We start from the raw sequence: 14,682 nt of genomic DNA, 5'->3' as shown, positions 1-14,682 counted from the left end.
GTTGAACTGTATGAATATGTTTATGTTTGATATTTCTGATAAGTCATTTAAAACATTATATTATACTGTTATGATTTCCCATTAAATATTGTGTGCGTTTTTCCTAACTGCGTTTTCCTTGCAATTTAAATGACCATAAATAAGGAAAATATGTACATCAAACTCAACATAATTACCACAACCAGCTGATAAAAATCAATGCGCATATTTTCATTAACGAAATCATATTTTTGGAATAGTCAAACTGAAAACTTAGCTCACGCATGAGAGAGAGAGAGAGAGAGAGAGAGAGAGAGAGAGAGAGAGAGAGAGAGAGAGGTCACTAAAAAATAATGAATTCATTAGCTCATTTTCTCTCTAATTTCCTTTAAATACAAAAATCAAATCTAGTTTCAACCAAGACCTCTCAGGCCGAGTCATATTCTTCAATTGTTATCTCTGTCAAAAAGTTTTAAAGTAATAATTAATGACGGTATAAATACTCATTGTTTCAGCGTAGTGTCATTTAAATATTTTTTCTCTTTTTTCACCAGAAAAATACTCAGTGCTCGTTTTGAGTATCTTCGTTGCTACCTCAGGAGTTTAAGTTAACAGCTGTCCACGTGCCGAAATGAGAAACACAAATATTTTTAACTAAAAAAAACGAAGTAATTTATATATAAAATAATTAAAAGAGAACAAACTAAATAGGCTTGACTTTCAAAAGCCTCAATTCCATAGAATTAGGTATTATACTCATTATACTCGTTCTTTCTTTTTCTGCGTGGTTCTCTCTTCTTTGCTGATTGCTTCTTGGAAGTCGGAAATGGCTGATGAGCACTGCTAGTCTTCATCGTCTGGGAAAAATCGTTGTGCGAGTAAGAGGATTTCATCATGGAATTTTTTTGTGGCATTCCAGTGATGGAGAAAATGGCGTGGACGATTTCGAATACCGGAAGAAGGTTCAGAAGTTGCTACAAGCGAAAAGTCAGTTTTTTTCGTCTGAGTTTTTGCAGAATTAAATGGAGGTTCAGTATGGAATGAGGTTATGTTGGTCCTTTTTTTTTAAAATTTCAATTTTTTGTCTTCAAATCGATGGTGGTTGTTCGTATTTTAGTTGGGTGGATCCGAAAATTTGCGACAGATCGAAGCAAGTCATTCCCGGATTTTTGCAAAGATTGAACACTGGAATTCGAGAATGAAAAATTTAGATTCAGTGTTGAAGACCGACGATGTTCGAACTGCCAAAGGATAAATTGGAGATTATTTGTGGCTGCTTTTATGCATGGAATGTTGATTATTCTGTTTGTAATTTATGTGATCGTCTAATAAAAGATTAATGATTTGTAGTTGTTGTATTTTTTGTTGTGTAAGTAGAGTCTATAGTACTGGTGTTGTTCTAAGCTTTATGACTTGATAATGAATTGGAGATTTTGTACTGAATTGTGACATATAGCTTTTGATATTGGAGTTCAAAACAGACTTGCTAAGCATGTCAAAACAGCAGTAAACAAAATATGTGATTTTTCTAATATAAATCTATAGCTTTCAAAACAGACCTGTAATACATGCTTTCCATATCAGAATATGCTCATGGCTAGCTTTTCAACTAGCTTTCCATATCATTAACAGAGTTTCACATATAGATTCCCATATCATAATATATTCATAAAACCACATGTGTAACGAAAGAGCTATTCATAAAAACAAAGCTTTTTTTGCTCAGCTTCTTTTATCGTTGTTCAGTCTATTTCGGATTTAGGGTTATTAGGTTTCGTTTTTTTTACAGCATTTTATTAAATTAGTAAACATGTAATTATTTAAATAATTAATAAATACCAAATTTGAATGAAAAAGTTGAGTATTAGCATAAATAATAGTGCCACGTAGGATATCCGTTAATATAAGGAAAAATTGTACAAAATAGTCATTTGAAACTTATTGATTAGCAAAATAGCCAAAGTTTCAATTTTTTAACAGAGTAGTCAAATTTACTTTTTCAAAATTTTTATGACAGCCAGGATTAAAATTTTTTACGATTATTATAAGCAATTTATCACTTTCAAAAAAATTAATCTTTGGGTCAAATTTTTTTTTGAAACCAGATTGCTGCATATTTTGACTATTTTACTCATTTAAGACAAACTTTACCTATTTTGCAAATTCATAACTTCAAATTGACTATTTAGCTACATCATCCTTACTATAAACCCTGAGGTAGTAACGGACATACTCAAAACAAACATTGAGTAGTCTTCCCGTAAGAAAAAAAAGATAAAGCATTAAAGTGACACTACTTTAAAATAATGAGTATTTATGTCGCCATTAAATCTTAAAGTAATGACAAAAATACATGTCATTTTGTGATTAATTCTGACTATATATTGAGCATTTTAATTAATTAATCTAAATGATACTCCTGCATATGTTATCACAAACAAAATCATGACTTATTCATGTTTTTAAATACCATCATTGCTCTTAAAAAGTTCTAAACCAATAAGATTATTACATGTGTCAATTTTGTGAAAATCTTTGCTTTTGTATTTAATAAACTCCCGGCCACTCTTGATCAAATCAATTGGGCTTTTAATTCTTATACATTCTTAAGGAGTCTATAGGCTCAAATCCAATTTGTTCATTAGAATAAAGTTTGATCCAAAACAAAATTCTGGACTTGGAACTCATGTAAGTTCAAAGTTGATTTAAACATGACCCCTAAACAAAAAAATATTAGACTTCTATTGGTTCTAGTTCAACATATTCTAATACGTTGATCTTGTGTTGAGACATGATGGACCGTATAAATAAAGCTTAAGAATAAATCTTAAACTCAAAAGTTCACATACCTTTTCTTTTTCTGAGCTTTCATTATAGACGCCACTCAACTCCACTAAATGAATGATATCGATAATCTCTGAATTCTTACGTACACGTATATATTTTATGTTTGATGCAATACCGAAACTACTACATTAATTCACAAAATACTTATCAATATTACCCTTCGTGAATATTATTTAGAGTTATATTGGCGGTAAAAATAGCTAATCTTTTTCCGAAATCACACTTATATACTTAATTTTTTTTCAGCGACAAAAATACCTAGTGTTATATTTTAGTTGCGTCGAAGTTATCTATGTCGTTAAGTTGGATGAAAAAACATGTAGCAAGCATAAATTTAATGAAAAATCAATATTTTTCTTAAAATGAATTAAATAATAATTATATAATTTTATAATACATACAAATTTAAAAGAAAAACATTCTCCTCCTTAATATACATAAACCATTAATTTTTTCTTATAAATTATATAATTTTACAATCGAAAATAAATTATAAGTTCGAGACTGATGGCCCATTTCATGAGTTCGAGACCGATGGCCCATTTCATGAAATATGAGTCACGAAATCAACAAGTTCGTGACCAAAAATACATGCAATTCGTCCATCTAACAATGCAACACAATATAATCCCGAAAATAAACATACAATCTCCACATGCACAAACAATTTCTTGCACTTTTTCCACCAAATGGGTTTGTGACACCTACTTTTTTTGAAAATCAGGGATGACATTGTCTCCAAGGCCGATTTTCATTTTTCTAGGTTTCTCATACTGGGCTTGACCATGAACGCATCATCATCGGAGTCTGCCGTTGGAGTATCGAACTTCTTTTTTTTGTCTCCGCTCGAGTATACGCGGCGAAAACTCTAGCTCCTTCCTCTTTAGAGACGGTGGGGATTTTTGGTCACTTTTCGAAGCCGTCCTAGAGCTTTGTCGGACATCCTTTGGCGCATAAGTGGCGGCCTTGTTCGATTTTGATTTCGTCATTGTAATGGGGTTTTTTTAGGGTTTTATTCTGATTTTATTGATGGGTAATTGCGAAGGATGGTAAATCGCAAAGTTGAGAGAGAGAGAGGTCTAGTTTGAGAGAAATTTTTTTTTTTGTTTTTTTTTCTTCGAATGGAGATGTGAAGAGTCAATCGTGCGTGGGAAGATTTAAAAAAGAAGGATGTGGCAGTTGAGAGAAGTTCAGTTTATATTTTTTTTATTTGTGCATAATTATATTTGAGGGTATAATTGTCTTTGCTCACTGGGCTGAGTACTAGATGTGTCAAATTTTGAGTTTTGAGTGGTTTTTAGTGAGTGCTAAGCCAAATGATATTATTAATGTCAAAAGCTCAAGAGTCAATTGTGTGTGAGAAGATTTGGAAGAGAAGGAACATGGCACTTGAGTGAGATTGGGTTTATATTATTTTTTATTTGTACATAATTATATTTGAGGGTATAATTGTCTTGGCTCACTGAGCTGAGCACTAGATGTGTCAAATTTTGAATTTTGGATGATTTTTGGTAAGTATCAAACCAATGGTATCATTAATGTCAAAATCCCTATTGCTTTTTTAATCATATATCATATGGATACTTGGCCCTTTTTTATCTCTCATTTTTGTTTTGTGTCTAATGGCTCGATGAGTTGTTTCTCGGGGATGTGTAAAAAATAACTAGAGTTGGAAATTGCTTGTTTATGGCTTAGTAGTACTCAAATCATTTTTTTTTATATATGCGAGGTGTTTTTTTTTTTTTTTTTTTCATTCTTACGAAAGTAGTTTGAAATCTATATTCTTACTTCTAGAACTTGTTATCTCTCCTGGAGTTTTGTGTTTGAAGGTTTTCATGGAATTTTTTTTTTTTTTTTTTTTATGTTATTTGTTCTATATGCTTGCAGGGAGAGAATTTGGTTGTAACAGTTGATGATGATGGTTGCTTTACTTCCAGAATTACAGATTTTAGTGGGGACTATGTGAAGGACGCTTGATGAGGATATTATTAACGCCGTAAAAGTATCATTTAGAAATAGTTCATTGAAAGTCAGCCCAAAGAATTCCCGCAATCATCGGCTCCTTTAGTTTAGTTGATCAAGCATGATATTTCATTGATATTATTATTAGGTGTATTTATAGTGACATCACACATGGTTTCTAGCTTTTTTTTAAAAGAAAAAAAGAGAAGCATTTCATTAAAAGATAACGTTTGAAGTACAAGAATGGCCCATTCGATTTTATTAGATTATTTATATATATATATATATAAAAATAAAAAAAAACTCAGCAGCCTAAGCATACAGACTTCATTAGAGCCATAAATAAGTTGGCCCATTACGTCATAAGCCTACAGACTTATTGGGCTGTGGATTTTTCCCCTTCTTTTTCCTGGCTGATTGGGCATTAAACATTTAAAGCTAAAACAAGCAAGTGAATTAATGTAAGTTAAATTGTATTTTCTTCTTCATATTAACTATATTGAGAAACCAAAGTTGCTTATAAGTCAAAATATATTTATACCTTTTTTATTTAATTAATTTTACAAAATATAATTAATGTTGTATTCAATTTATAATGTTAAGGACAGCAGATATGGTGTTGCTATCCTTGAATTTGTCGACCATGTACGACTCAATAGTGAATCGGGACAGGTAGTCACAGAGAAACTCATTAATTTCCTTGTTTACACCGAGTTGCCTTGGGCCTTAACCTGGCCTAACGGTAGCGGGACGAGACGGAATCCCCGCTACCATTAGGCGCAGTAACGGGAGCGGGACTCCCGTTAATGGGACTAATGGGATACGGTGATCCCGTTAGTCTCGGGCAAGATTTTTTTAAAAAAATTCTGGCCGTTGGATCTTTGATCCAACGACCGAAAAAAAAGTAGTCGTTTTTTTTTTACCGTTGCAATATTATCGTTGGTGGCTATTCCGAGTTTTTTTTAATTTTTTTTTTACCCATTTATTTCTAAAATCTATAAATACCCCCCCTCCAATTCATTCATTTTCTTCACACATTTCTTTCTAACTCTCTCAAATTCTCTCAAACTCTCTCAATCTCAATCTCAAATTCTCTCAATCTTCAACTCATATTCTCTCAAACGCTCTCAATTTTTAATGGCATCCTCATCCCACAACCGAGGAGGTCGAAGGGGAAGAGCTTCCCGAGGTCAACAAATGCACCGATTTGAAGAAAATTGGTTGCACTTGTCTCAAAACGCCCCCAACCAAAACACCGAATACAGTTTCGATCCAAATTATGTTGCTCCTACTTTCGGCCATTCGGAATTCATCGAAATTCCAAACACCCAAGTGCCATGCTACCCTCAAATGGATCCCGAGCAAACCTATCAAGCTCAAATTCCGCCATCCGAAGTGGCTTCTCAAGAATTTCAAGAATTCGAGCAACATTATCGTGAATCCCAAAATCTAAATGAAGAAGAAGATACGATGAAACCCAAAATCCAAATGAAGAAGAGGAGGAGGAGGAGGAAGAAGACGTACCACCACCATCACCTCAACGTCGAAGTCAAGTTCCACGACCTCGACAACGTGAACAACAAGATGAGACACAACAACGACGACAACGACGAGCACGACGACAACAACAACAACAACAACATGAAGGTGCTCAAGAACAACAACAACAACAACAACAACAACAACAACCACCACCACCACAACGTCGTGCTAGGTCCGTTGTGTGGACTTCTTTGAAGAGGTGATGGCGAACGACGAAAAAGCCGAAAAATGTCACAGTTGTGGCAAAATCTTCAGCGCTCACAACACAAGAGTCGGGACGTCGCTATTGTGGAGTCATCACAGGCACTGCCAGTGGACGCAATCTGGAGTCTCGTCAAGCCAGGTAAGTCACATCGATCATGTAAGCTTTAGACGTGATGTAGTTGAATATTTTGTTTCCACCGATCAATCTTTTAGTCATATCGAATCTCAAGGCTTCGTTAGATTCACGAGTTCTATAATTCCAAACGTTCAAATAATGTCTAGGAAAGCCTTGAGATCCGATATCCTAAAATGGTTTTTAGGAGAAAATGAACAAATGAAACACACAATATCATCTTGTAGGTATAGTGTAGCCTTAACCTCGGATATCTGGACTGGTCAATCTAAAATGGATTTCATGAGTGTTGTAGTGCATAATCATAGTTAGTGTTATAGCTGAGTGGGGTTTGACCGATAGGATTTTATCTGTAACCTTAGATAATGTCACAAGCAACAACGCCATGATTAGAGAGTTAAAGGAGAAACATAATGTTGACGATACCTCTTTGCATCAACGATGTGCTACCCATATCATAAACCTCAACTTAGAAATCGAGCACAAGAAACATTCATGTGCTTCGATATTCTTGACGATTTTGAAGTTGATTACGCAAATGTAAACATCAATGGTTAGACTACCTTGTATACCTAAGGGATATCCTGACCCTTGTCCGGGATAATTTTTCAAATAATTAACGAGGAAAGGGGTGCTCTTTTTCCTCGCCGTCGCACCTTTTTAGGGGTCGGTGAGGTTTTTTAGGAGGCCCATTTTTAAATTTACATTCTTCTTTATTCTTTTTTTCTACCCACTTAGTTTAAAATTCTTTCAATTACATCCTTCTATATAATTATTTATATTCTTTTTAAACATTTTTTTTTAATTTTTTTTCCGCCTAACGGGGTCCGAATCCCGTTAGGCAGGACCCGCTACCGTCCCGTTAGGCCAAACAACGGGAGTCCGGGCTCGGGCGGGACGGGACTAGCGGTTATTACCGCTAGGCCAGGTTTACTTGGGCCTTTATAGTCGTTTAAAGAATGAGTATCGTTTTTCTCGTAAGAAAAGTGATGACATAACAACTTTTATATTTTCCAACATTTTTCACGGTCAGTATGATTTTAGTGCACGTGCAGTTATTTTTTTTAATTTTTTACATTTATTTTAATTTCTAGAATCATCGGTATATGATTCGTCAGTGCAAATAATGAATTTATTCAATATAGCATTATAAAGCTTAATCATTTTCCATCGATTTCAGTCGACGAAGCTTAATTTCAACTAAAAGTTTTGGTTCGAAATAACCAAGATAAATTTTAGCCGGATGAATAAAGGTTTAATCGAAGTTAACTTTATAAGTAAGTGTTTTTATTTAATCAGTTGAATAAAGATTTGGTTGAAGTTAACTAAATAACTGTTTTATTTAAATATGCTTTTTAGAATTTTTAGGATTTTTTAATCTCAAAAAATTAGTCTAAGTTAATTGTAGTAACTTTTGCCGTAACTTCGCCTAAATCTATCAGACAGACTAACAAACACATACACACAAAATAAGAACATAAAGGAAAGTACACATGCAATATTTTTCATGTGCTTCGTTCAATAAAGAACTACGTGCACGTTGAGCTCCGTCAGCGAAGCTCGGTCTGTACTATGCTTGTCTCGATTACACCCTCAGCCTCACCAAATATTTCTCTCTTTACAGGAATACAGGATCACTCATTCTCTCAATACAGCTGAATTTTTTTCACAGTTTCTCACAAGAAAACACAATCAAGATGATCGACCAAGAATAGAACACTCAGAGAGAAAAAGAACATAGAGAAAAAAAACCCTAGCAATAAGTGCAATAGAACATAATGACTTGAACAAAGTCCTCGAGTTCATTATATTAGAGCTAATAAGATAGATTTATGTGTGGCCGTCGGATTAAGCGACGGTTCTCATTGAAGAGCTGCTACATTGTCGTAGATCTTGTAAAAGACCAAACGACAGAGCACCAATCTTCAAAACGACATCCATGTTTACTTCTCTTAGTGGGCTCGCAATTGGGCTTCGGCACTAATTGATGGGCTTCAATCCAACATTGATAATTTTTAAAAGAATTATTTTTTATTAAAATTGAAATTAACTGAAAATTCAAGACATTGAAGCAGAATTAACTGAAAATTAAGCTTTTCAGTCCCATCTTTACTATATCTTTGTAATCATTGAAGCTAAATTCGGTGACCGTACTTTATATATGAACTAAACCTTTCCACCCAGTTATGACTCACATACACATCGAGTATGCCTAGATCTTGCGAATTTAATTAAAATTCTCAAATGTTGAAGACATTGCATGTTAATATGTTGCTTCTTTTTCTTTCTTTTCTTTATCTAGGGAACAGCTATGCTACTATGAACATGGATAAATCCAGCTGGTGCTTCTATGAAAACATTGATGAACCATGATTCACTTTTTTTTTTTTCTTTTTTTTTTTTCGCATAAAGTCAAAGAATATAACGTGAGTTTTCAATACGTCTAGAGGTTGTGACTTTTGCAAATCTTTATGTACGCGGTTTAAGCCGGTGGCTTTGTTCAACCAAAAAAAAATTAAAATTAAAATTGTCCTAGAAAATAACTTAGGAAAAGGTTTCAAATTTAATTATTAATTTTACATTTGAAAGAAACTAGAAAATTATTTTAGTTTTATTTGTAGATCTAATGCATGATCTTCAAACATGAGTTCTTTTGTTTTTTTTAATCCAATTATGTACGATTATTATAATTCAATGGATTAATACAGTCACACTTTTATGAAGAGGTCTTTAATAAAGAGAAATTAAAGTATGAGAAGATCCAGGTTGGTGAGGTTGGTAAAGGAGAACCAAGTCAAACTACCTTAACATTTCACCAACCACTCCCATGCCATTTTCAAGAATTATTTTCTCGATTATATGTATTCCTTTCTCACCTATTCCTTGAAGCATTATTCAACATGAAAGGCTTAGTCTGAAAAAAAAAAAAATTGAGAAAGAAACATGGAAAGTGTAAAATAATTATAAATTCACTCTGACAAAACGTGTGTGATTCGGGATTCTTTCCTCAATTTGTTGGTTAATTTTCTACTATTTTAGATATCTGAATTGTTTTTTTTACTTTGATTATAATTCTAAACCACTTTTGTGATCTGGGCATTTTTCTGCTTCACATAACACAGATAAAAAAAAATTATTTACTACATATATTTATATATGTTGCGAAGAGACGAAGACTACCGCTTAAATTATATTTTAATAGAAAAAGAAATTTCTCAAGATTTCTCGCTGTATTCCACTAGTGGGTATTCAAGTCAAAATAATTGCCTGATATTGAAGCATATATATTTATGACTCTTTGTTGTTGCTTGGACTGGCTGGGCATTCTTTGTTATAGGCGACAATATGTGTTTCTCGCTTTTCAAGTGTGTTTCGTATGTGAACTACACGACTTTCTCCAACAAGTCACGCGAAGCCCACCATACCAACCAACTCTTTTTTACCAACCCCTAAAACCCTTCTTTTTTTTTTCTTCCCCTTCAAATATTGCACTGCTTATATCTTAATTTAGTTATTTTCTCAATAATTCAAACGGACAAATGCCTAGCTCTATATTATAAGGCTTATGGTAACTAAAATACAAAGGCAACAAAACCAACAAGTTAAACAAAAAAAAAGTATGAATGATATGATGGCATTGAATGTCACCAATTTGAATAAAAAAAAATTCATTTGTACACAAGTGATGGAAACTAAAATAAGTTTAATTAGTTGGGGCAAACATTGTAATAAATGTTAGGCTCAACCAAACTATTAAACAAAAATGTAACTTAAACTTTATAGCTATTTAATAAAAATAAAATAATAAAATTACAAACTGGTTAGGATTTCACGTATTTCAATTTACTTACCAAATTTGTCAAAAAAATTATCTTGGAGCAATCAAACTAATTATTACAATTATATAATTTAGACTGTCCCATGTGAAGATTTGATTCTCTTGTTTCGTGATTTGTCTAACTCTTTGTGATATTTTTCATTTATAAATGAATCCTTTCGGGTAAATATCGAATTAATGAAGCTAAATTGGTGTGCAATATAGAAAACCAAAGTTAATATTTAGTCAATAGGGCATCTATATAAGTCTTGGATATGAAAGAAAATAAGAAATTATTTAATCTATATTTGATGTTTTCAACTCACAACTAACACCAATCTTTAATTAATAATTTATTTATTTGTAAGAACATACCAACCAACCAACCAACCACCAACACTATATATAATCGATCACCTCGACACTTTTTCCTTGCACCATCAAACATTTCTGATCAAATTGGACCTTGGGATTTTCGATTTGCATTCATATTTTGGCAAACACGATCGTATCGAATTTTTTGTTTTTTTGTTTTTTCAATCCATAAGGAAACAAAAAAAAAAAAAGAAGCAAAAATTAAAAACCAAACTAATCTCCAATTTTGTTCCTTTTCAACTTTCATCCCCATAAGGACACGTATCAGTCCAGAATCTAATTTTCCAGAACTGATAATAACAAAACATTAAAACATTCCGAGGAAAAAACAAAAAAAAGTTTCGAATCGAAGAGACACAGACCCAATATATATTTTTCTTCATAAAACTCTGTTTTGGCTGGTGATTCGGGGTAAATGCGTGGCGTGAAGGAGGAGTAAGGAATCTGATTCTTAATCCCGTCCAGATTCAATTATCGTACATTAAGACGGCTAAATTCGCCATCAAAGCCATTAAATTCCCCGCCAGTCTCTCCTCTTTAAAAAAAAAAAAAAAAAAACCTCCACACCAATAGTCGTTCAGAGAGAGAGAGAGAGAGAGAAATGGGATTCGAAAAAAGGACGAAATCGTCGCCGCTGGATGAGCTGATTTCGAGCGCCGGAGGGTGCGCGGTGGTGGACGGCGGCTTCGCGACGCAGCTGGAGATTCACGGCGCCGACATCAATGATCCTCTGTGGAGCGCTCTTTGCCTTATCAAAAGCCCTCATCTCATCAAACTGGTTTCATTTCAAATCTCTCTTTCTTTTTTCTTTTCACATTTCCTTTTTAGTGTATTCATTCTCATTGTACATCACATTCACGCATAGGTGCACAGAGAATACTTGGAAGCCGGCGCCGATATTCTCGTCACGTCCTCGTACCAGGTCAGGAATGCACATACATACTTATATACATATATAAATATACATGTATTGATTTGATTGTGAATTGTGTGTATTGTGTTTATAGGCGACGATACCTGGATTTGTGTCTCGGGGAGTGTCGGTGGAGGAAGCAGAAATGTTGCTGCGGCGGAGCGTGAGAGTGGCGAGAGAAGCGAGGGACAGTTTCTGGGACTGTGTGAAAGGGAGGCCGGGGAACACTTATAACCGCGCTCTCGTCGCCGCCTCCATCGGAAGCTACGGTGCCTATCTCGCCGACGGCTCCGAATACAGGTTCTTTCTTTTATTTATACACAGTTTCAACGAAATCAAACAACTCTCTCAAGTTTTAATAACTCCTCCTTTTAATGCAAATACGTAAAAGATGGTCTATTTTTTATTATGTGTTTACTGTTTACAAATTGGCTTTCCTGAACCCTTTTTTTTTTTTTTTTTTTTTTTTTTTTTTGCATATTAACCCCCTTAATTTAGGTTTCTGGTCATGAAGTTTTCTACTCCTTTGAATGAAAATATGTAAAAGATCGTTTTTTTTTTTAAAATAATTTTTTACTATAAATTAGTCAATTTTGAAGTTGTTTTTGCATATAAGCCCTCCTTAGTTTAGGTTTCTGACTCCATCCAAGGCCAGCCCAAGTCTTAGGTCATTCAGGCAATGTCCCAAAGCTTCAGATCTTTAGTGAAAAAAGGTTTAAATATTTTTCTTGACTATAAATAAATCGATCTGGTCCGATTTGAAAGCCGGATTTAGACCGGACTGGACCGGACCATGCACACTCCTAATTTTTAGAAAGGAAAACTACTATGTCCAAAACTCTAAATTCCAATTTTTTTATAATATATTTAAAAACTCCTCATTTTTTTCATTTTTACTAAGGTCAAATAATAGCTTGGGCCGGCCCTGGCTCCATCCATTTATGTATGTACCAGATATCAATAATTTTTTTTTTTTGCTATGATTTGGTATTGCAGCGGTAATTATGGCGAGAATGTAAGTGTGGAGAAGTTGAAGGATTTCCACCGGCGGAGGCTGCAAGTTGTGGTGGAAGCCGGCGCCGATTTGCTCGCATTCGAAACCATTCCCAACAAACTCGAAGCACAGGTTTCACTCCGATCTTGAATTTCACTACATCTAAAATTGTCTCGGGATTTTGAACGGGTTTTTTGATTTATTTAGGCTTGTGTGGAGTTGCTGGAAGAGGAAGACGTAAAAATACCGTCTTGGATTTGCTTCAGCTCTGTCGACGGTGAAAACGCTCCTTCCGGAGAGAGTTTCGAAGATTGTCTCGGTGTTATCAACGATAGCGACAGAGTCCACGCCGTCGGGATTAACTGTGCACCTCCTCAGTTCGTTGACTCGCTCATTCGCAAATTCACCAAGGTAAAAACAAGATAAAAATAGTACACTTGTACTACCAAGTCAAATCGATTAAAGGGTGTCTAATCTAAGAAAAATATATCAGAGAAGAAGAGAGCGTTTATATGGTAGGTGTAGTTATTGACATGCACGTTTTATAATACAGGCTTTCGCGGCAAATAGTCTTCCGGCTGTTGAGCAAAATTTATTGGCAAAAAATGATTTTTATTTTTCTCTAAGAGTGTTGATTTTGTACATTTTAGTCATTTTCATACAATATGATCAAGATTTTTGTTTATTAAAATCGAATAATTTTATTAAGAATATATGCACACTTATATTATTTTCACCACTTTAAAACTTTACAAAACTAAAATATTACTGAAAGAAACAGACAATTATTTTATTATTAAATTAGAATGTGTAATTATAAAATATGTATAGAGTATAGACAATGCTAATCTAAAGATATTATGAATTATATACGTTATCGAGTACAATATTTAATTGATAATTCTATGTATACTATCATATAAAAAAATAGTGGTTTACGTATATTCGAGTATATGCATTTTGCGTCCATATATATATATATATATATATATATATATATATATATATATATGTATATACAGTCATAATTCTATATACTTGCACACATTCACTTATAATAACAGTAATTTAGTAATAAAAAAATAAAAACAAAACAAAAAAAAACCATTTGATTTCATTCCATTCCACTAATAACTAAATATGTTATTGCATATTCAATTTCCCATTTCAATATGTACTTACCAAATAAAGTAATCAAGTTTTCATTTCCATTACATTCACTCCTTGGTCATTTGATTGTTATTCTCATTTTAATATCTTATGATTATGACTTAAATAATACAAAAAGCAATTGTTTTAGTTTGACTATTTTTCTTCACTAAATTAGTCTAAAGGACCAAATGCCACTCTATAAAGAAGTGCAACATAATTAACTTGGCTGAACATAAAAATGAATTTTTCTGCAGCTGACAGAGAAGGCAATAATAGTATACCCAAACAGCGGGGAGATTTGGGATGGCAAAGCTAAGAGATGGCTGGTGAGTTTGATCACTTCTAATGAATGTTTATTCCGTAAAAACGAAATTGAAGTTTTTTTTTAATGATGAACAGCCATCAAAGTGCTCCGGTGACCACAAATTCGAATGTTTTGCTAAAAAATGGCGCGATTCCGGCGCCAAACTTATCGGAGGTTGTTGTCGGACAACGCCTTCGACCATTCAATCCGTATCAAAGGCTCTCAAACATACCACTTGAAGATAGAACAGAAAAATTACTTTTAAAAAATATATTTTTAATGCCACAAAGCTTTACAAAATTATCAGGGTGGGTAGATTAAAAGTTGGAGAAGTTTAATCTATAGCAAAGGGGGAAAAAATTCTAGAAATACGTAGTCCATTTCTCTATTTATTATCTGTGATGTATTCATTGGTTTATTAATTTATTTTCAATCAAGTGATTTGTTTCTCACACAGCCT

At 33.5% G+C, this 14,682-nt stretch overlaps 1 protein-coding gene across 1 annotated transcript; it reads left to right on the top strand.

Annotated features, from left to right (window-relative positions):
- Nucleotides 1-10,921: 10,921 nt before the first annotated feature.
- On the top strand, nt 10,922-14,676 carry HMT-1 (Homocysteine S-methyltransferase family protein). Its single transcript, XM_089609094.1, has 7 exons — nt 10,922-11,637; nt 11,725-11,781; nt 11,867-12,072; nt 12,769-12,898; nt 12,974-13,177; nt 14,173-14,244; nt 14,318-14,676. Exons 1-7 carry the CDS (start codon nt 11,461-11,463, stop codon nt 14,459-14,461), a joined length of 990 nt encoding a protein of 329 aa, XP_089465220.1. The 5' UTR covers nt 10,922-11,460; the 3' UTR covers nt 14,462-14,676.
- The last annotated feature ends 6 nt before the right edge of the window (nt 14,677-14,682 follow it).

The sequence above is a fragment of the Urtica dioica genome, chromosome 3 (genome assembly GCF_054948205.1).
Source record: "Urtica dioica subsp. dioica isolate 48M chromosome 3, U.dioica_male_clone48M_v1_H2, whole genome shotgun sequence".
Taxonomy (NCBI): Eukaryota; Viridiplantae; Streptophyta; class Magnoliopsida; order Rosales; family Urticaceae; genus Urtica; species Urtica dioica.
This window is presented reverse-complemented; position numbering and strand designations above follow the sequence as displayed.

Bases quoted from the DNA above. Each gene is read 5' to 3' on its own strand.
- HMT-1 (XM_089609094.1), top strand. From the start codon at position 11,461: ATGGGATTCGAAAAAAGGACGAAATCGTCGCCGCTGGATGAGCTGATT. The intron at 11,638-11,724 runs GTTTCATTTCAA...ATTCACGCATAG, and splicing joins GCCCTCATCTCATCAAACTG to GTGCACAGAGAATACTTGGA. The intron at 14,245-14,317 runs GTGAGTTTGATC...AATGATGAACAG, and splicing joins GCAAAGCTAAGAGATGGCTG to CCATCAAAGTGCTCCGGTGA.